General features: G+C 43.3%; 1 protein-coding gene across 4 annotated transcripts in view; it reads left to right on the top strand.

The window, feature by feature from the left end:
• LOC106582129 (unconventional myosin-XVI) overlaps positions 1-20,871 on the top strand; it is a 225,771-nt gene that overhangs the window by 40,140 nt on the left and 164,760 nt on the right. For 2 of the 4 annotated variants that reach the window (XM_045704630.2, XM_082967087.1), the window contains exon 1: positions 9,003-9,360. The exons of the other annotated variants lie outside the window; for them this stretch is intronic. In XM_045704630.2, coding sequence (XP_045560586.2) covers positions 9,333-9,360 — 28 coding nt within the window. In that variant the 5' untranslated portion in view covers positions 9,003-9,332. Of the gene's footprint in view, positions 1-9,002; positions 9,361-20,871 lie in introns of those variants that run through there. 4 annotated transcript variants of the gene reach the window in all.

The raw sequence follows: 20,871 nt of genomic DNA, 5'->3' as shown, positions 1-20,871 counted from the left end.
GGATACGTCAGGATTTTTGGCAATCAGGCCCTTTATCTACTTCCCCCAGAGTCAGATGAACTCGTAGATACAATTGTTATGTCTCTGTATCCAGTATGAAGAAAGATAGAGGTAGTTTCCCGAGCCAATGTTAGCAGTTGTGCTAGCACTAGTTAGCAACTTCCTTCAAACTGCACGCAGAGACAATAAACATGGAATCCACACGTTCTTCTGACTCTGGGGAAGTAGATAAGGGGCCTGATTGCTAAAATCCCAAAGTATCCCTTTAATATGACCTTCAATATGTAGGTGAGAGTGACGGAGAGTCAGTGACAGTGAGGAAGAGACGGGGGAAACAGAGGGAGAGAGGGGGGCATGATAAGAGAGGGGGGAAACAGAGGGAGAGAGAGTGGGATGATGGAGAGTGAGGAAGAAAGGGTGAAAACAGAGAGTGATGGAAAGTCAGTGACTGGGGAAGAGAGGGGGAAGATAATACCTAATCCAGTTAATAATAGAGCATTGGATTAGAGGGGTATGTGTGTGTGTTTGCATGTGTATGTATGTGTATGTGGAATTTCTCATTAACAGAGAGAGGCTCTAATCAGACCAGTCCAGATGGACACGAGAGAGAGTTTGTGTGAATACAGTATTAACCAGAAAGTGTGTCTTATTCTCCCTGAATTAGTTTTGAGGACACACCCCTGTATGTATTTCATTTTATATAAATTGAGATTTAGCCAATTGGTTCGTTTGCCAATCCGCAGTTCAAACAGCCAAACCCTAAAATATGGGAAATTTGGGTTGTAAAATAAATAAATATTTATTTGTGTAAATATATCACAACAAATGAATAATTCATTTAAGGAGGTCCCACCTCATGGTTAATTCATTAATGTAGCCCAACATTCCCAGAGCCACGGGAAGAAAGGGTTAACAGCGAGCGTTGGTTCAGGGCAAGAACACAATGTATTACTTGGCAACATTAATCTGTATTAGAGCTCATCTAACTTTTGAAATGACACATACACACAGGGCAGTGCACAGACCCTTGGTGGGCATGTGCTCAAACCCTTTTGTTTTTCTTCAGCAACCGTGGTCACATACTTGTTGAGCAATTATTACAAGAAGAGGGAAAAGCAGCACAATCTGATGAGGAAAGTGTTTTGCTAAACTATTTTGAACTGGAATAAATGCTGCACTCATAAACAATGACCAACACAATCCCAGTCAAAATAGAAAATTGTCAGAAATACTATAGCCTACCATGACTATAGCCAACCTAACTCCATGTGTTGCCACTATCATGTATCCCAGTGGTTTTCAAACTTTTTCACCTGCAATCCCCAAAAAGTACTGGTACAAAACTTGCAAGACCCCCGCGCAAACACATGCACGCATGCACACGTGAACATACACACACAATCTCAATGTAGCCTGTCATTCCAGCCATAAACGGTGATGCATTTTCAAAACGCAACATAGCTTACAAAAATAAACGAAGTCTTACACCTGCATTTCGAGCTGAAAGTCATTCATGTTAGCAGCCAATATCAATTAGGGATATATCTTGTCACTTCCCTGGAGTTCAGAGCAAGCAGAATCATACAGCCTCCTTGTAGCAGAGGTAGCAGGACCAGATGGAAAGCATGTTCTGTCTGCACAGCGCCATCACTTTGGAGGGCAGCCTGCCTGCAGAGTGCTCATGGCCAGCCAGATAGCCCTGCTCTTCCTCACAAATATCTTCATAAATTTGCCAGGATACGTTAAATTTTCATCCCAATATATTGAAGGAGGCACGAGTAGCCACCCAAACTAGTCCTATCTGAAATATATGAAAATGATCATCAAATCGCCAGGTAGCATATTGTTCTGGCAAAGATGAGATTGCTAAACTATATTTCATATGAATGATAAACTTGCCTGGCAAAACTGGTTATTCTGGTCACAAATCTGGATATGCGCACCTGTTTTTGGAGACTGAAAGGGCAAGGGGGCATGTACTCTGCACAGGTGGAGCCCTATCTGTTGTTGTCAGGATAAGGTTGTCTCAGTATTGATTCCCATCAGAAGGAAGGTGTCGATTGTGGTGATACTATGGTGATATTGATGTGTGTCAGCAGGAGCATCAGTTGACAGCTGGCTGACACTAAACCTCACTCCGCTTAGAAAGCATGCATTCTCAACACCACACACACACACACCACACACACACACACACACACACACACGCACACGCACACGCACACACACATACCCATGGCATAGTCTACCTATGTTTTACTGTAGTATTTCCATGCAATTGTGAGATGTGATTCTAGCTGGTTGATACAACACAGTAGGAGTCTCTGTCAGTACTTGACCTGATTACAGTCATGGAGATTGACTCAACATCAGGATGTGCCTGCATAGCAACACAGATTCATAGGTTAGTCTACTAGTAAGTTCTTTAAATTGGGACCAAATTTCACAATTTGTCATACTGTTAGAATTATTCTCACTGTCGTTGTGTTACTAACTCTACTGTGACATGGTGCATTGCTAGTGTTACGGTCACAAATACACATTAAGAAGATAATTATACTGTACATCTTGTACATGTTGGGGTCTTTTGACAGTACCACTAAAGCGTGTTATTGATGAATATCAGCATCAATGGCCAATGTAAAGGTTTGTGTGCGCTGTATTTGTTTGTTTGTGCTGTAGGCCTACTGCTTGTGTTGACCAAAGTAAAATGCAGTGGATCCTCATCAGCTTACTATGTGTCTGTGTGCTTGGGTGTGCGTGGGTGCGTGAATGTGTGTTGTGTATGTGTGTTATGTGTGTGTGGGTGCGTGTATGTGTGTTGGGTGGGTGTGTGTTATGTGTGTGTGGGTGTGTGTATGTGTGTTGGGTGGGTGGGTGTATGTGTGTTGGGTGGGTGGGTGGGTGGGTGGGTGTATGTGTGTATGTGTGTTATGTGTGTGTGGGTGCGTGTATGTGTGTTGGGTGGGTGTGTGTTGGGTGGGTGGGTGTGTGTTGGGTGGGTGTTGGGTGGGTGTATGTGTGTTGGGTGGGTGGGTGTTGGGTGGGTGTATGTGTGTGTGTTGGGTGGGTGAGTGTATGTGTGTTGGGTGTGTGTATGTGTGTTGGGTGTGTGTTGGGTGGGTGTATGTGTGTTGGGTGGGTGTTGGGTGGGTGTATGTGTGTTGGGTGGGTGAGTGTATTGGGTGTGTGTTAAGAGTGGAGGAGGAATAAAGAGTGTCAACAAACCAGGCAGGTCACCCATGATACAAGTCAGTGTTCGACGTCCATCCATGTCTGAGGACATTGGGAGTTGACAAGGAAACCCGCCACTAGCGGCAACAGTGAGTGTTGTTGACAGGGATGGCGAAAGGGTGTAAGCATCTGAATCCAAAGGTTGTATGTTCAAATCCAGCGATAGAAAGTTGTTCTTGATATTTTTGTTTCAAGCCTATCCAAAACCTTAAACTTTCCTGTGGTGTATTGAGAAATGTATTATCTGTTAATGAGTTTAGATTTGAAATGGTTGCAAATAGCCAATGGGATTTTTATGCAGGGGTTGAGTTATTTGAATAAACAAATGACAATGGGGTTTCCGTTCTTACATTGACGTGATTGGATTACGAGATGAAAGGGTGGTTAAAGCTCAAAACACTGTAGAGAGTAGTCAACTGGGATGTGTTAAGGAGAACATGAAATAAATCTGTTCTGTTTATTACAATCACGCTTCGGAGTCTTCAGTAAAAGAACCCATCATTTTAGGATGCAACACTTACCTTAACCATTTGGAGTTAATGCCTAACCTTAAAAATGTGTAGTTAATGCCTAAACGTAACCTTAAGCACTTTGACATTTTAAGTTTGAAACAAATATGAAATTTGACGTTTGTGAAACATGGATGAACGTCTAATTCTGACATGAGACTGTAAGAGCCAGTAGGAATAAACAGTGTCACCGTGGTGGCAAGTTGAGACATTCACAAGCGATCCGCGCCTGGTGTGAAGCAATGTGCCTTAGCCAATATCAATCACAGTGTGGCCTTTACACACATACAGACGCACAAACACACACAAACTGAATGACCTCTCTGGTTCTGGCAGAGAGGTGATGGTAGAGTGAATCCCAGAGGGAAAGTCTAGACATTGTTGTTACCATAAACACTGAGCTCTCAGCTGTCATATGCTGCTGTATAAATCAGAGAATAGATGGAAGGTTCTATTCCACACAATGGTAATCATTAATCATAAAAAAATTATATGACATACATGATGTCATGTTTGGATGACTGTGTGTAAAGATGCTTTGTGGTTATATGTAATATCTACTCCTTTATATGAGATAGAAGTGTATTGTTTGGATGCTTCTGAGTAAACATCTTCCATGGTGCGTTGTGTGTAGTAGTGTACTTCCTCCTCTGGGGTTTAGCAGTGACACTGGCCTCCTGTTAGAGTGTTTAGTGACAGGTACAGAGCCTTCCCCTGACAGCCGTCTACAAATCTGTACTCTACAGGACCATCGCTCACTGACGGTCAGGGGTCAATGTCAGCTTAGAGACTGACAGACGGACACACAGACAGTCAGAAAGACACTTCCTGAAAGGAGTCTCACACAGAGACAGAGCAGTCTATGCATCAAATTAACAGTGTATTTTGAAATGATAACCAAAGACAATCTCAGGGACTGTTCAATAAACCATACAACATTGTAGCCTTATTAGAATCCCCAAACAAGGTATTTTGTTTAAAAGTTATTACTACGTGATTCACTGCTTTTTTGAAATGGTAAAAACAGCTGTAGCCATGAGAAAAAATGATGACATTTCAGTGAGTAAAAATTATGACATTCTAGTTTTATCTGATAAGTGTCACACACTGACCTTAGAGAGTCTGTTTTATTCTCTATTTGGTTAGGTCAGGGTGTGACTTGGGTGGGCAAATCTATGTTTATATTTCTTTGTTGGCCTAGTATGTTTCCCAATCAGAGGCAGCTGTTTATTGTTGTCTCTGATTGGGGATCATACTTAGGCAGCCCTTTTTCCCACCTGAGATTGTGGGATCTTGTTTTTGCATTGTGCTGTCTAGCCCTGCAGAACATTATGTTCAGTTTTGCATTTTCTTGTTTTGTTGATGTTCATCTAATAAAGTAAGATTTACGCTTACCACGCTGCACCTTGGTCTCCTCATTCAAACGACGAGCGTAACAGAAGATCCCACCACAAACGGACCAAGCAGCGTGGTCAGGAGGAGAGGACACGACGGAAACCCGAGAGGCAGCCCCCAATTATTAATTTTTTTTTGGGGGGGGGGGGCAGATGACGTGGGTGTCGGTGCTGAGGGGTGAGTCTGAGACCGAGGAGGAGTTCTTGGATCCTTGAGCGAGGAGTGGTTGGCAGTGGAGAGGGACGAAAGAGCTTGGAGGGGTTGGAGTCTGGAGCAAGACAGTCGCTTTGAGGAGTGTGTGACTCTTCAGGCATCATGTTTTGCGGAGATATGCAATGTGTCTCCAGTGCACATCCATTGCCTGGTGCGTTCTGTGCCAGCTCCTCGCACATGCCGTGCGAAAGTGAGCATCCAGCCAGGACGGGTTGTGCCGGCTCAGCACTCCAGGTCTCCAGTACGCCTCCTCGGTCCAGGATATCCTGCGCCAGTGCGCCTTCACAGCCTAGTGCGTCCTGTGCCAGCGTCCCGCACTTGCTGGGCTAAAGTGAGCATCCAGCCAGGACGGGTTGTGCCAGTTCTACGCTCCAGACCTCCAGTGCGCCTCCACGGCCCAGTATATCCTGTGCCAGCTCCGCGCACCCGGTCTCCAGTGTGTCTCCCCAGCCCGGTACGACCTGTGCCTGCTCCACACACCCGGCCTCCAGTGCGTCTCTCCACCCTGGTACGCCCTGTGCCTGCTCCACGCACCCGTCCTCCAGTGCGTCTCTCCACCCTGGTACGCCCTGTGCCTGCTCCACGCACCCGTCCTCCAGTGCGTCTCTCCACCCTGGTACGCCCTGTGCCTGCTCCACGCACCCGTCCTCCAGTGCGTCTCTCCACCCTGGTACGCCCTGTGCCTGCTCCACGCACCCGGCCTCCAGTGCGTCTCTCATTTTCTTGTTTTGTTGGTGTTCATCTAATAAAGTAAGATGTACGCTTACTACGCTGCACCTTGGTCTCCTCATTCAAACAACAAGCGTAACAATAAGAGAGCAAATTAGTGATGTGACAAATGTACAATGTTAATGTTAAAAGTGCCATTTTTTATATTTTAAACAATAAGAAAAACTCAGAAAATGAAGTGAATTCACAATTCAGATATTATCCTGCGTATGAACGCTAGGGGGCAGTGCAGTTCAATCTATCACAGTCCTGGCAACTTACCAGACGCTGCTCACCTTCCTGCTGTCCCCCACCCACTCACCAACAATGGTAGTTAATATCATTTTAGGTTCTCTGCAGTGCCCCTCTCCTCCATGTTATCAGTTGTCAGCACATGGGACTTCTCATTAATGTGATGGATAGTTGCAGTGATGTATGACATGTTCATAGACGTCCAACAATCTGTTGTTAATGCCACATATGTTGTTTAAGAGCTGGCACTTTGTACTTACTTCCCTTTATGATGATGATCGGGACCTGTTAGTACTAGTTTTGTGATAACTGAACTGTGATAAAAAAAACATTTGGGTTAGGGATTTTGTCTAAATGTTAATGATCCCAATGTCATTCAAAGATTCACACCCCTACAGCGAATACATTCAAGCAGCATATCAAACTTGGATAATGTTGTAGGTTACACTGACAAGTATACAAATACATACCAGGGCATTTTATTTATAAATCTGATTATGGGGGAGATGTGGGAAACTAGAAGTCTAGCTTGCTTGCTTTTGTAGCCAGCTAGATAGCAAACTGCTAGCGGAGAAGCCTAAGGCAGGCACAAAATGAGGTAATGTAAAACAAACCTAAACTTTCATTACATGTAGCTATTATTACACAGCTGGAACGCTAATAATTAGAAAGTTTGCTCAGAAAACCAATATGCTCACTTCGATCTTTGACCATACGCCAATTACGATAAGTAGAGTAAGGTGTTAAAATGACTATTTTCATACTCGGCCTACTGCCATAATCAGTTTAATATTGAATGATTAGTGTGCATGTAAACATACATAGACAGGGGTTTCTTGGGGGGGGGGGCATGTTGTTACCCTCCAGAGAATCAGGTGTTCCCCGCTGGCCCTCTCTGTGGGCTGACATTCTCAACAGACAGAGAGTAGACCAGACAAACAGGGTTTCCGTCTCTCCTATATTCTTCCTTTCATCTCTATACCTTCTTATCCATCACTCCCGATTCCTATCTCTCTCTCTCCTTCTCTCTCTCTCTCTCTCTCTCTCTCTCTCTCAATTCAATTTCAATTTAAGGGCTTTATTGGCATGGGAAACATATGTTAACATTGCCAAAGAAAGTGAAGTCTCTCTCTCTCTCTCTCTCTCTCTCTCTCTCTCTCTCTCTCTAACTGGGTTGTTGATATTCATCATTAATTTACTACAAGCACAATGCACATAAACACATGCTACTCTCTAAGGGTGATGTGCTGGATGTTGAAGGCATGTTGTGGCTGCTGTTTTTGGCTCCTGTGTTGGAGGAGAAGGAAAGAGTTTGTGACCTGATTTCATATGACAGGATTTACTCTAGCATGTCTCAGATGCTTCCCCTCTCTCTCTCTCTCTCTCTCCTTCAGTCTCTTACTTTCTTTCTCTCTCTCTCTCTCTGTCGCTCCCTCTTTCCCTCTCTGTCTCTCTCTCTTTGTCTTGCTGTCTTTCTACCCATCTCCATTGTTCTTACTGTCACTACACTGTCATTCTTACTCCCCCTCTGTCCCTCTCTCTCTCCATCTGTCAGGTGTGTTACATGTAGTTTGGAGTAGCAGAAGTTGACAGGATGGTAGAAGAAAAACAATCACTCTCACGATATACCAGCCCCTGCGCGCACAAACACACACACAGAGAGAGAGAGAGAGATACACCAGCAGACCCTGTAGCACAGTGGCACAGATTCAAAATGTCAAAATCCAGATTTAGTCACACAATCCATAAACTTTTACGCTATTGAAGCTGCACACATACAGAGACACCTACACTGGCACGTACACACACACACACACACACACACACACACACACACACACACACACACACACACACACACACACACAAAGCCTCTTTGCTATGTTGCAGCTAACATATTCATACATGCAAATCAGTCTCTCCTCACCGGCTAAAAAAATCACACAGTCACATACATTATGAGGTAGCTGTATTCACAGTAAACGTACAGACACACTCACACAGACAGACACACTCACACAGACATACACACACACACAAAACACACTGCTTCAATGGTGCTGTGTGAGAGAGGGGGTGACAGAGGTATGATGGAGGGTGTGACCTGTTGTTAAATGGCAACCAGGCTTATCTAGAGCAAATTTGTGGCCAGTTAAAGAACCGTTGGTGGACACTTAACCTGTCACAGCACTAAGAACAGAGCAGAGCCGCACTGCTGCAGCTGAACATCCCTCTCTCCTCTCTACCTCTCTCCATCGTTTCCTCTCTAGCTTGCTTCCTCCCTCTCTCTTGCCATCTTTCTACCTATATCTCTCTCTATTTCCCCTTCTTTCCCTATTGTTTCACACTCTACCTGTCTATCCCTCTCTTTCTAAAGCTCTCTCAATTGCTTTCTACCCTTTGCTTCCTCCTTTTCCGTTCTCCCTCTTTCTCCTCTCATTATTTATCCGCTCTCTGTCTCTGTCTCTGTTTCTCTCTCTCTCACTCTCTCTGTCATTCTCCAGATTGAAGAGGCACAGCAATTCATTCCGTCTCTTTTGTTTTCAGCTTAGGAAAAGCAGTAGGAGGTGTGTGGGTGTGTGTGTCAGGCACATTGCATGTGTGTCTGTGGTGTGTATCTCTCTGAACGTGTGGAGCATTGCGTCAGGGGGGTGTGTTGCGCTGGGGGTGGGTCTACCATGCTGTCAGTCAGTGACGCACACTGAGCACGTTTGCCGGTCATGGTTGGGGAGAGGTTGTGTGGTGGTTATCTGGCCGATGGCTGGGAGAGCTGCAAGAGCTGCAAGCGTTGCAGCCCTGCGATGGTGTGTGTGCCTGCTGAGTGTGTCTGTGTGCTCTGCTGCAACCCGAGTCCTATAGTGAATAATGCAGAGCAGCTGAATGAATAATGCATTGTGCAAGTTTACTAGCACTGCTGTTAGCTTAACCCGAGCTGGAAGGAAGGAACCTGTGGCTGACTGTCTGTCTCACTCTCTGACTATCTGACTGACTGACTGACTGACTGGCTGGTACAAGGAGAACATGTCCCACTACCATTTTCTCAAATGCTGTAAGTAAGCTCTGGACAGCTGTCCTCCCTTTTCTGTCTCTCTATCTTTTTCTCTCTCTATTTGCCTAGTAGTTGCTACTGTTGTTAATGTCAGTGTGTAGCAGATGCAAGTGTGTGTGTGTGTGTGTGTGTGTGTGTGTGTGTGTGTGTGTGTGTGTGTGTGTGTGTGTGTGTGTGTGTGAGAGAGAGAGAGAGAGAAAGTGAGAGGTGTGCCTGTATTAGCTCATGCTCATGCCAGTCTTGTATCTATGAGAGCATGATGTGACTATCTCTAGCAGTTTATAATGTAACGTGCCTGTGTAACATTTGGTATGATAGTGTCATGCATAGTAATGGTGAGCCAACGTGTCTCTGATATTATATTCTGATGTAGCCAGCGTGTGCCATTTGTGTGTGTGTAGTTGTGTGTGGGAGAGAGAGTGGTTTTTGCCTGTGTGGGTGTGTGCAATTATGTTTTTGTGTGTGTGTCTCTGCAATGTGTTTGTGTGTGTGGGGGATGTGTGTTACGTGTGTACTGTGGGTGGGTGTGTGTGTGAGCTTGCTGCAGACAGAGTGCTGTAGCTGTGTGCTGTAGCTGTGTGAAGTTGACCGGTGAATGCGGCAGGTAGTGGGAGGCTCTGGGTAATTCAGCTAGAGTGACAGACAGAAAGGTAGAGCAGAACAGCAGGGAGAGAGATGGGAAAAGAGAGGAACGGCTGGAGAGAGTGAAGAGCGAAAGAGAGGGATGCCGAGAGAGATGAGAGGAGGAGTGAAAGAGAGGAATGGAAAGAGTAATCGAGAAAGCGGGAGAGGGATGGGAGAGAGGCAATATTGAGAGAAATGTGAGGATGGGGACAGGAAGACGAGACGTGGATGTAAGGAAAGGAGGATAAGTGACAGTTGAGAAAAGGAGAAAGAGGGACAGATTATGAGTCAGGGAGAAGGTGAATAAAGGAGATAAAAACGGATGATGGTGCATGACTAAGAGATTAGGAGACAGAGGGAGCCGGGGAGGTAAAGAGAGATGGAAGGAGATATATTTGGGAAAGCGGTAGAGGAAAAAGGCTGCCAGGGAAGGTGATTGGTTAGTCATTTCCCCGATCTATACCTTTCTCCTCTATTTCCCTGTTGTTTCTTTGCCCTGCTTTTTCTCCTTTCCTCCCTCTCTGAATTATTATTTTTTATTATTTTGAAATGTGAAATGTGTTGGTTATTTAACAAGTGTGTGTGTGCGCGTGCGCATGCACGTGCGCATGCTCGTGTGCATGTGCGTGAGTGTGTGTGTGTAAGAGAGACAGAGTCCAGATTAGGGTTGAAGGTGAACTCAAAGGGCAGATAGAGAGAAATGAATGGAAGAAAAAGGAGAGCGAGTGAGCGTGAGAGCGAGAGGGATATGAATGAGGCAGGTGTGTGGGTTCTCACGTTTGATGTGTGCTGAAGCAGACACATGAGTGGGCTCATAGGTCAGTGGAACAGCCCTGCCTCAACCCATCCTTACAGAACTGTGCGTGCATGAATAGACACTGGAAAACAGTTCATGTAAGTAATTTACTGGCAGCAATTGGCCAGGAAATTACTGTAATTTATTTTTACAGTACAGCTACTGTAATCCATTTTACGTTACCACATTTTTTACTGTAATATAATTTACAGTATATTACTGGCTACAGCAACGTATTACCCAGTATTCTTTGTAGGTTTTCATTTTTACATTTATATTTACATTTTGGTTATTTAGCGGTTGCTCTAGTCCTTAGCAACTTACAGTCCTTAGCAACTTACAACTTACAACCAAGGTTGATAAAAAAATAACATATTACAGTTATGGCAAGTAAAACATTTCTGTAAACTGTAACAGACAATTTTGTTGGAGTTCGTCCTTTCGAGTCGATCGCAATTAACATAATAAATATCCCCATCAAAATGTGTCTGTCTGAACGAGATATATCTATCTCAATCCACTGCATCCGTCGATGTTGGACTTCCACATCTGTGGTGGAAAGTGGCAGTGCTACAGCGCTGTTTGTCAGACCAGGATATATCCCCAAAATCAGTCTTCTGACGAAAACGTCTGTAAAGTCTGAATGTATGTCTATTTATTCTGGATCCCCATTAGCTGCTGCCAAGGCAACAGCTACTCTTCCTGGGGTCCAAAACGGTTTAGCCTACAAACTAATTTAGAAAGATGACACTCTCACAAACATGATGGTGTTTGCAGTTTTGCTCTACAACCCCCACAAGTGTCACAGGATTTGTTTGAAGGTAACCCGGTACCATTTAAAAAAATGAATGGAAGTATGGAAGTAGTTTTGTTACCAACACACTTTCTTATATCTTCTAGAAATAGGACTGACACTTTGCCTATGTTTTGCCATTTATGAATGTGCTATTCAATGTGTTTCTATGGGCTATAGTAGTAAAGGACAAATTCAATATTTTCTCAAATATTGGGGGGGATACCTTCAGGGGTCATAAAACTCTAAATCAAATAGCTAAATGAGCCATGGTGGGACCATCTTTAAACAATTCCATATGTTAGCTTAGTAAGGCTTACACTTTTAGGGGTTAAGAATGCATTGGTCTTCAAAGTAATTATAATTACAACAAGAGACATTGTCTTCATGTAACAGTATAGCTTCCATCCCTCTCCTCGCCCCGAACTAGGGACCCTCTGCACACATCGACAACAGCCACCCTCAAAACATCGTTACCCATCGCTCCACAAAAGCCGCGGCCCTTGCAGAGCAAGGGGAACAACTACTTCAAGTCTCGCGAGTGACATCACCGATTGAAATGCTATTAGCGCGCACCACCGCTAACTAGCTAGCCATTTCACATCGGTTACATTCAGAAAGTATTCATAGCCTTTGACTTATTCCACAATACAATTCAAAATGTATTAAAAAAAAATAATCTTTCACCCACCGACACTCAATATCCCAAACTGACAAAATGATAACTTGTTTTTAGACATTTTGGAAAATGTATTTAAAATGAAATACAGAAATATTTAATTTATATATGTATTCATACCCCTGAGTCAATACATGTTAGAATCACCTTTGGCGGAGATTACAGATGTGAGTCTTTCTGGGTAAGTCTCTAATTGGATTGTACAATATTTGCACATTATTCTTTAAAAATATTATTCAAGCTATGTCAAGTTGGTTGTTGATCATTGCAAGACAGCCATTTTCAAGTCTCGCCATAGATTTTCAAGCCAATTTAAATCAAAACCGTAACTAGGCCACTCGGAAACATTCAATGTCATCTTGGTACGCAACTCCAGTGTAGATTTGGCTTTGTGTTTTAGGTTATTGTCCTGCTGAAAGGTGAATTTGTCTCCCAGTGTCTGTTGGAAAGCAGACTAAACCAGGTTTTCCTCTAGGTGTTTGCCTGTAGTTAGCTCTATTCTGTTTATTTTTATCAACAACAAAAAATCCCTAGTCCTTGCTGATTACAAGCATACCCATAACATGATGCAGCCACCATTGTGCTTGAAAATATGAAGAGTGGTACTCAGTGATGTGTTGTCTTGGATTTGCCCCAAAGATAACACTTTCTATTCAGAACATAAAGTTAATTTCTTTGCCACATTCTTTGCAATTTTACTTTTACTTTGAAAACCTCCCTGGTCTGTGTGGTTGAATTTGTGTTTGAAGTGCACTGCTCGACTGAGGGACCTTACAGATAATTGTAAATGTGGGGTACAGAGATGAGGTAGTCATTAAAAAATCATGTTAAACACTAATATTGCACATAGAGTCCAGCTTATTATGTGACTTGCTCAGCAAATTTTTACTGTTGAACTTATTTAGGCTTGCCATAATAAAGGGGTTGAATGAATACTTGTTGACTTGAGACAATAACGCTTTTCATTTAAATGAATTTGTCAAAATGTATAAAAACATAATTCCACTTTCACGCAATGGGGTATTGTTTGTTGGCCAGTGACACAAAATTGCAATTGTATCCATTTTAAATTCAGACTGTAAAACAACATGTGGAAACTGTCAAGGGTGTGAATACCTTCTGAAGGCACTGTATCTTATGATATATCTCTGACTATTTCTGGATAGTGCCAATACAATACTGAGATATTATTAACGGTAACTTGATGCCAGAACAATGAAACACAGTATAACACAGTAAAAGTGACTATTAAACTGTAGTGAAGGGAAACCCAGGCTTTCTGAAGGCTTTGAAGCTTTTACCAAATTGAGCCGGAAAATGGTTCAATACTTGGAGCTTCATTTTTCGTTCACATCTGCTGTTCAGCAATAAATAGCAGCGTGTGATTATCAGATGCATTTTTTTCTCCACTGTTTTTGTCTGAACTCTGTGGCGCAGCATTAAGTCGATGGCTTTACCAGGTTTGCCTCTTACATCATGCTTCCCTTTTTTTCTTTAAGTTTACAATTTTTTTTTAATGGAATCTATGGCATTATTTAAGGGATTTGAGACAGAAGCTTATATTATACTAAATAAAAAAAATCTTTGAACAACAGTGCAGAAAGTGTGGTTTCGAATGAATAAAAAAATAATTGTGTGCCTTCAACAGGATTTGACCTCTAACCTCAAGTCCTTGAACGTTCCATAGTTCCCTACTCTACCTGCTAAGCTACAGGTCAGGTAAAAGTACATGTACAAAATCCTAACTGTATCTGTAAGTACAGTGTCCAGCAGAGGTTGGTGTTTGAAGGCAGCTTGGAATGGAAGAAAGCATCGGAACCACGGCGAAATCTTGCATTTTGCAACACACGGTTTGAAAAAGCACGTGATCAAACAAATCTTTAGACGTCATTGATGACGTACTTCTGGTAAAGTGGTACGCACATCAGCACACTACTTCAAATTTAGCTGCTTAGTGATTTCGACGCATGTCTTGACGTTCCGTTATCTAACGTAACGTCACTATTAAACTTTAAGAAAATTATTTCCACAGTATTTTACTGTAATTACAAGGGATTAGAGCAAGCAGGTTGACTGTAGTCATTTGCATATTACAGCATATTAATGAATACTAGGTGTTTTATATCACTTGTACTTCTTGAGGCCTGAACAAAGGCTTCCAAACCGGTTGTGATTACAGGGCAAAACAGATCAAATGGACATGGGTAAACACTCAACCATTAAAAGGTCTGATCTATTCCCTATATACATTCAATTAATAGGAACTACTACATATAACTTCAATTGGCACAGCACTCTCACTAATGGGTGCAACAAATACAGCCTCTAACAAGAGAAACAACAATGGCATGCACCCACTAGTGTTCAAAAGGTTTTTGGTGCTCCAAAAATCCAGTATGGTACTGTATTTTGAATTACTGTAAATTACTAACAGCAATTGGCCAGTAAGTTACTGCACAGTTTCAGGACAAGGTTTGTAAAATTCCTAAATTACAGTATATTACGGTATTCTGTGGGGTACACCATTCTCACTCACTGGTGCAACAAAATAGCCTCTTACATGGCACCCATAAAATATGTTAATGAGCCAGAAACTCTTTCCTTGCCCACAAGAGTTTCCCACAATGCACCATCATTGATACTGTAAAACACATTCAAAGTATTTTACTGTGCATTTTACAGTGTTTTACCTTTGAAATTACAGAAAGGTATTATAGCGTGCTGTAAAACAAATGTATGATATTTTACTGTGCATTCTACAGTAATCTACTGTATTTGGTTTATACAGCATTATACTGTTGATTAATGCAGTAAGTTACTGATAAAATTACAAAAACGTCTAACATTGTGTGCTAAAACATGTTCACACTCACATGATTGTGGTGGTCAACATGTCAAGCTGTGTGTGCATGTGTGTGTGTGTGTGTACAGTATATATACTCTACATGTGTGTCTATGTGGATGCTGCGGGCTAATTCACAGCCCAGTGCAGTGCTGTCAGTGTTAATAACTAGAGCCTATGAGGGATATTCCCCAGTAAATCAATATCTGACAGCCAGGAGATGGGAAAGCAGGAGCTTCTCAAGCATGACAACTATAGTATCTCTCTCTCCCCTGCTCTCTCCCTCCCTCCTTCCTACTCCCTACCTCCCTCCTACTTTCTCCCTCTTCCCTATATCTCCATCCTGACCTCTGCCGGTCCCTCTTGGTGTCTTTGACCTTTCCTGTCTGTCACTCACTCACTCACAATTTCCAGCTGTCCCTTTACCATTCTTTCTCTCTTTCTCTCTCACAAGAATCCTCTCTCCCTCTCTCTCACACAACCTCTACCGTTCACTTCATCTTTATTGTCTTGCTGAGCGGATATGAAGAATATGGTTTTACATTAGCATCACATTTCGAGAGGCTAGACTGCTCAGCTGGATCAGTCTGAGGTAAATCTTTATGGGTGACATATGTCAGCTGTGACACATGTGTGATATGTGTCATATAACGTGTGTTTATGGCCAGACAATGTTGCTGTTCCTCTGTCTGGCTGGTTATGATGCCTGATTTATAACGCTGACAACACAGTTAAATAGAGTCTGCTGGTGGCAAATCAAGTATTTTGGTAGAGGTGGAGTGTATGTGTGTGTGTATGTTTGTGTTATTGCTCATGGCTAGAGTGACAATGTTGTGTGTGTGTGTGTGTGTGTGTGTGTCACTGTGAGTTAAGACTCCTGAAGGAGGACTCATCAGTCCTGTGTCCCTCCTCCATGAAGTCAGTTATGATGTCTCCCTGAGTCTGCAATAAAGCTATCACAGCTGAGAACAGCACAGGGGGGGGGGGGGGGAGAAGCTGCACTTCCTAACCTCCTGCCAAATGTATGACCATATTAGAGACACATATTTCCGTCAGATTACACAGATCCACAAAGAATTTGAAAACAAATCCAATTTTGCTAAACTCTCATATCTACTGGATGAAACACCACAGTGTGCCGTTACAGCAGTCAGATTTTTGATCTGTGGCCTCAAGAAAAGGGCATCCAGTGAAGAACAAACACCGCTGTAAATACAACTCATATTTATGTTTATTTATTTTCACTTTTGTACTTTAACTATTTGCACATCGTTACAACACTTTATATATACATAATATGACATTTGAAATGTCTTTATTCTTTTGGAACTTCTGCAAGTGTAATGTTTACTGTTAATTTGTATTGTTTATTTCACTTTGGTTTATTATCTACTTCACTTGCTTTGGCAATGTTAACATATGTTTCCCATGCCAATAAAGCCCTTAAATTGAAATGCATTGAATTTAATTGAGAGAGAGGTGTGTGGGAGAGAGGGAGGGGGGTGTGGGGGAGAGAGAGAGAGGTGTGTGGGAGAGAGAGAGAGGTGTGTGGGGGGAGAGAGAGATTTGTGTGGGGGAGAGAGAGAGAGAGGTGTGTGGGGGGGGGGAGAGAGAGATGTGTGGTCAGAGAGAGAGAGAGAGAGAGAGAGAGAGAGAGAGAGAGAGAGGTGTGTGGGGGAGAGAGAGTTGTGTGGGTGAAAGAGCTCTAGGTCTGATGCTTTCAGAACCATGGGGAGCACCCCTCTCTCTCTCTCTCTCTCTCTCTCTCTCTCTATCTCTGGTTGGCTTTCAAAAGGATTGATGAAGGGTTGATGAAGTCAAGAATCAGTCTTCAAATGAACAATCCCTTGGGCTTTGACAACATTTATGATGCAACAATTATGTCAGAGGAGAGAATCTAATCGGTGGGCGCAACCTATTTGTTTCATTAAGATGTTTCCCTTTTAGTTTACAGTAGGCCTGTGATGCTGTGTCTGCAGCCTTTGAAGCAAAACAATAATACAGATAAGAGAGAGAGAGAGAGAGATGTCCCGGGGGAAGGGATAGAGTGGTAGGGTGTGATATAACGGAGTGGTACTAACGGGAATGAGGAGAGGAAGTTTTTCTTTGTTGCTGGATGCATATTGAGTTCAACTCCAGGTTCATATCTTTCCATGCTGTGTTTGTTATAGTTGGCACGCACGCACACACACACACACACACAAACCATTAAACTAGTGACTTTGCTCCACTTCCACTGATCCACTCTCACACTGTCTTTTACTACTCTCTATTTATTCCACTGTCTGAACTGCCTTCCCTCTTTTCTCCCTCTCTCCTCCTTTCTATTCCTTCCCTCTGTCTGTCATATACAGCCCCCCTCTCATCCCTCTAATATGCAGTCTCTCAGTGTGCCAATGTGTGATTGTTCTCAGTAGTGCCGCAGTCTATACCAAGTAGTGGTAATTATCCTTTGTTTCCTGTGTCCCTGGATGGAACTCTCAGTTTAAGCCACTTTGACTCAGCTAGCCAGTCCTAGGACAGATATACCCATCTATAGTCTATATACACATATATACTTAAGCAATAATGCACAAGAGGCAGTGCTGTATCATGAATATAGTCACAGGTAAATGGCGTTGTTTGGCCCGACGCGGTAGCACTGCCTCATTGCTTTTATAAAACTGTTACCAACATATTAAAATAGCAATGAATTTCATATTTTCATTAAAACTTTATTTATAAGTCAATTCATACAGTTTAATTCTTCCACCAGAAGATATAGTCTGGACAAAAATCTGCTAGTTAGTTCTTTTGGCCATGTTGCCACAGACAAGACCCAGTCTTTAATTATTTTTGCATAGTTGCTATGCAAAAGGACTGGTCGTCCGTTCTAAACAAAATGGTTTCTACGCAGGCAACGTTCTTGTCGCTGGCTAGCTAGCCAACTTTGGATTGACAGTACACCAGGTGCATTTTTGTTTGTTTTATATTCTTTTCTATTGGCATTGATGCGTGATTTGACTGGCTCAGTAAAAGTTGTCTAGTCTCGTCTGGGCACCGTTCACTCTATGTATGGTACTACAGAGATCTAAATTCAAAAGTGAAACATTGGCAGACAGCGAGGCTTGTATTAACCTCCTCAGTACCAAACTAAATGCTAGGCTGGAAGTGAGGGGAAATAATGTGCTAGTTGAGTACAAGAGATGATTCAACAACATGAGCATGATATTCTTGTGGAGGCACAGTGATCCCTTTCAGATGGAACCGTTAGCAGGCATAGTGTGTCTGTGACGGCCAATACAGCATGGCTTGGAATGCTGCTCGTCCAATCAGCATGCAGGATGCAAGCAACCAGTTTTATAACCAGCTATAGTCTATAGACACAGATATTCCCAGCTATACTCTATAGATAATCTACTGTCAGACTGGGCCAGCTGTAAAAACTAGCTAGCTAATCCAGTCCAGATATGGCTGAGATTTGTGCCTGTCAGTAAAGGGTTGGGGCTTGGCTTTGGATTAGGCTATGTGTAATTTGAACCGAAGGGCTGTAGTGTATATGCTTGTGTAATGTACAGTACATGTGCTCCGCTAGCTGCAGCACTTGTGTGGGTGTGTCCTGAGAAGAATGCACTCCTCCTTTTGTCACGACAGTGGTTGGCTGCACTTCTTTTCAAAATCCCCCAAGACTCAGGGGCAAGAGCTGGGACGATAAACCGCAAATGATCGACACCAACCATACCGATCCCTTATCACAGGCATTTTGCTCATTTCGTTCATTACAATAAGTAGCCTGTACTAGAGAAATTAAGTAAGTTTGCTAATATGTGTGATTGTCAATGGGACAGTCGTTGGATACGACCATCTCACCAGTAGTAGTAGTAGTTTAAAGGAGAATATAATAGCTGTGGTGCACATTCATGTTATAAAATGATCGTTCTATTTATTCGCAACATGGATTTTTGTCCATATCGTCCAGGTCCATCAGGGGTGTTGTGATACTTGACTTTGGAGAGAGTCGTGTTTGGGGGAGGGGGGATGGGGAGGGGGCAAGGCGGGCAGTGTAACTAGTTTCATGGTTATCACGGTGTATTGTCTCTCTAACTCTGCCTAGTCAGCTTAATAAGAGGCTGTACAAGCTAAGTAGTAGTGAATGGTATAGTGAGGTATAGTGGGGATGGTGGTGTGTGTACTGACACAGGGCTGGGCACACAGAGCAGGTCTGGGTTTAATAGGGTAATTGGTTTCTGCGCCTGGGAGCAGCTTACTTCACTGCAGCACTTCTAAAGTGTCTTTAATCTGCATCCTGGCTTATCAGAGCCTAGAGACAGGGTCAGGAGGGAGAAGAGGACGAAGAGAGGAAGGAAATAGAGGGGGTAAGAGAAAGTCAAAGGAGAAGGAGGACGTATAGTAGAGAAAGGGGTGAAAAAGGGAGCGAGAGCAGAGAGGGAGTACACACTCAAACGTGTGCACAATCATGTGCGTGTTTGTGTGTATATGCATGCGTGTGTAAGTACGAGCCTGTGTGTGTAGACCAGTACAAACCTGAGGCAGTTTCCCTAACTTAAAATGTTGAGGCAGACACCTGGTTTCAACAATATTCTAATCACCTCCCCATTGTCTCAAAGATCATTTTCATGTTGCCAGCCCAGGCCGATATCATACGGGCGTTTTGGCCCTACTGTCTGGGAGGCAGGCAGGTGTGTGGTTGAGTGTGTAGATGATTATCTAATGCAGTTAAAGAGACAGTAACATCACTCATCAGCCTGATAAGGATCTACAGCACATACAGATTCACATAAACATTGTCTCAAGTAGAGACAACATGCTGGGGGATAAACACCTCTCAATTCCCGTGCCATGTCCGCTATGGTTACAAATGTGTCTCTTTTTGGCATGTGTGTGTATTCAGGTCTGTGTAGGTGCTTATGGGTCTCTGAAGAGATTATAATGTGAACAGCGTCAGAGAAAAGACACACACACACACACACACACACACACACACACACACACACACACACACACACACACACACACACTGACACACTCAGACAATGCAGCTCTTATTTCCATAGCTGCATGACAAAGTGAACTGCAGTGATTCCTGCTCCTCTTTAAAAAGCGTAACAGGCGGAGAGGAGAGAAAAGAGAAATTAAGGGAGAGAGAAGAGAAAGTGAGAGAGATGGGCCATTAAAAAAGGCTGCAGTACTTCAAAGGCATCCCACTGTCAGTGGTTTAAACCTCACCAGCAGACTGCTGCACCAGTCTACTGAATCACACACACGGAGGGAGGGAGGGAGGGAGGGAGGGAGGGAGGGAGGGAGGGAGGGAGGGAGGGAGGGTTACAGGGGCGAGAGGAAGACAGACAGGCACATAGTTATGGGGCAGTGAAGGGACAGGGTCAGGAGACAGGAGGAGGAGGAAGAAAAGGAGGTTAAAGACCAAGTGAGAGTGATGTGGAGAGGGCTTAAAAGTAAAGAGACGGCGAAAGACAGTCAGACAGGCAAAGTGACAGAGTGAGGGCGAGGAGGAAAGGAGAGAGAGGGATGAGGAGGAAGTTAACCTGAAAAAGAGAATTAGAGTGGGTTAAAAGGAGAGGGAAGGAAGGCAGACAGATAGACAAGCAGAAACATAGACAAGCTGACAGATAGGCAAGCAGACAGTTAGGCAAGCAGACAGTTAGGCAAGCAGACAGTTAGGCAAGCAGACAGATAGACAAGCAGAAACATAGACAAGCTGACAGATAGACAAGCAGACAGATAGGCAAGCAGACAGTTAGGCAAGCAGCCAGTTAGGC

The sequence above is a fragment of the Salmo salar genome, chromosome 21 (genome assembly GCF_965601325.2).
Source record: "Salmo salar chromosome 21, fSalSal1, whole genome shotgun sequence".
In the NCBI taxonomy this organism is placed as follows: Eukaryota; Metazoa; Chordata; class Actinopteri; order Salmoniformes; family Salmonidae; genus Salmo; species Salmo salar.
The sequence above is the reverse complement of the archived record's forward strand: the minus strand, read 5'-3'. Positions and strand labels throughout refer to the sequence as shown.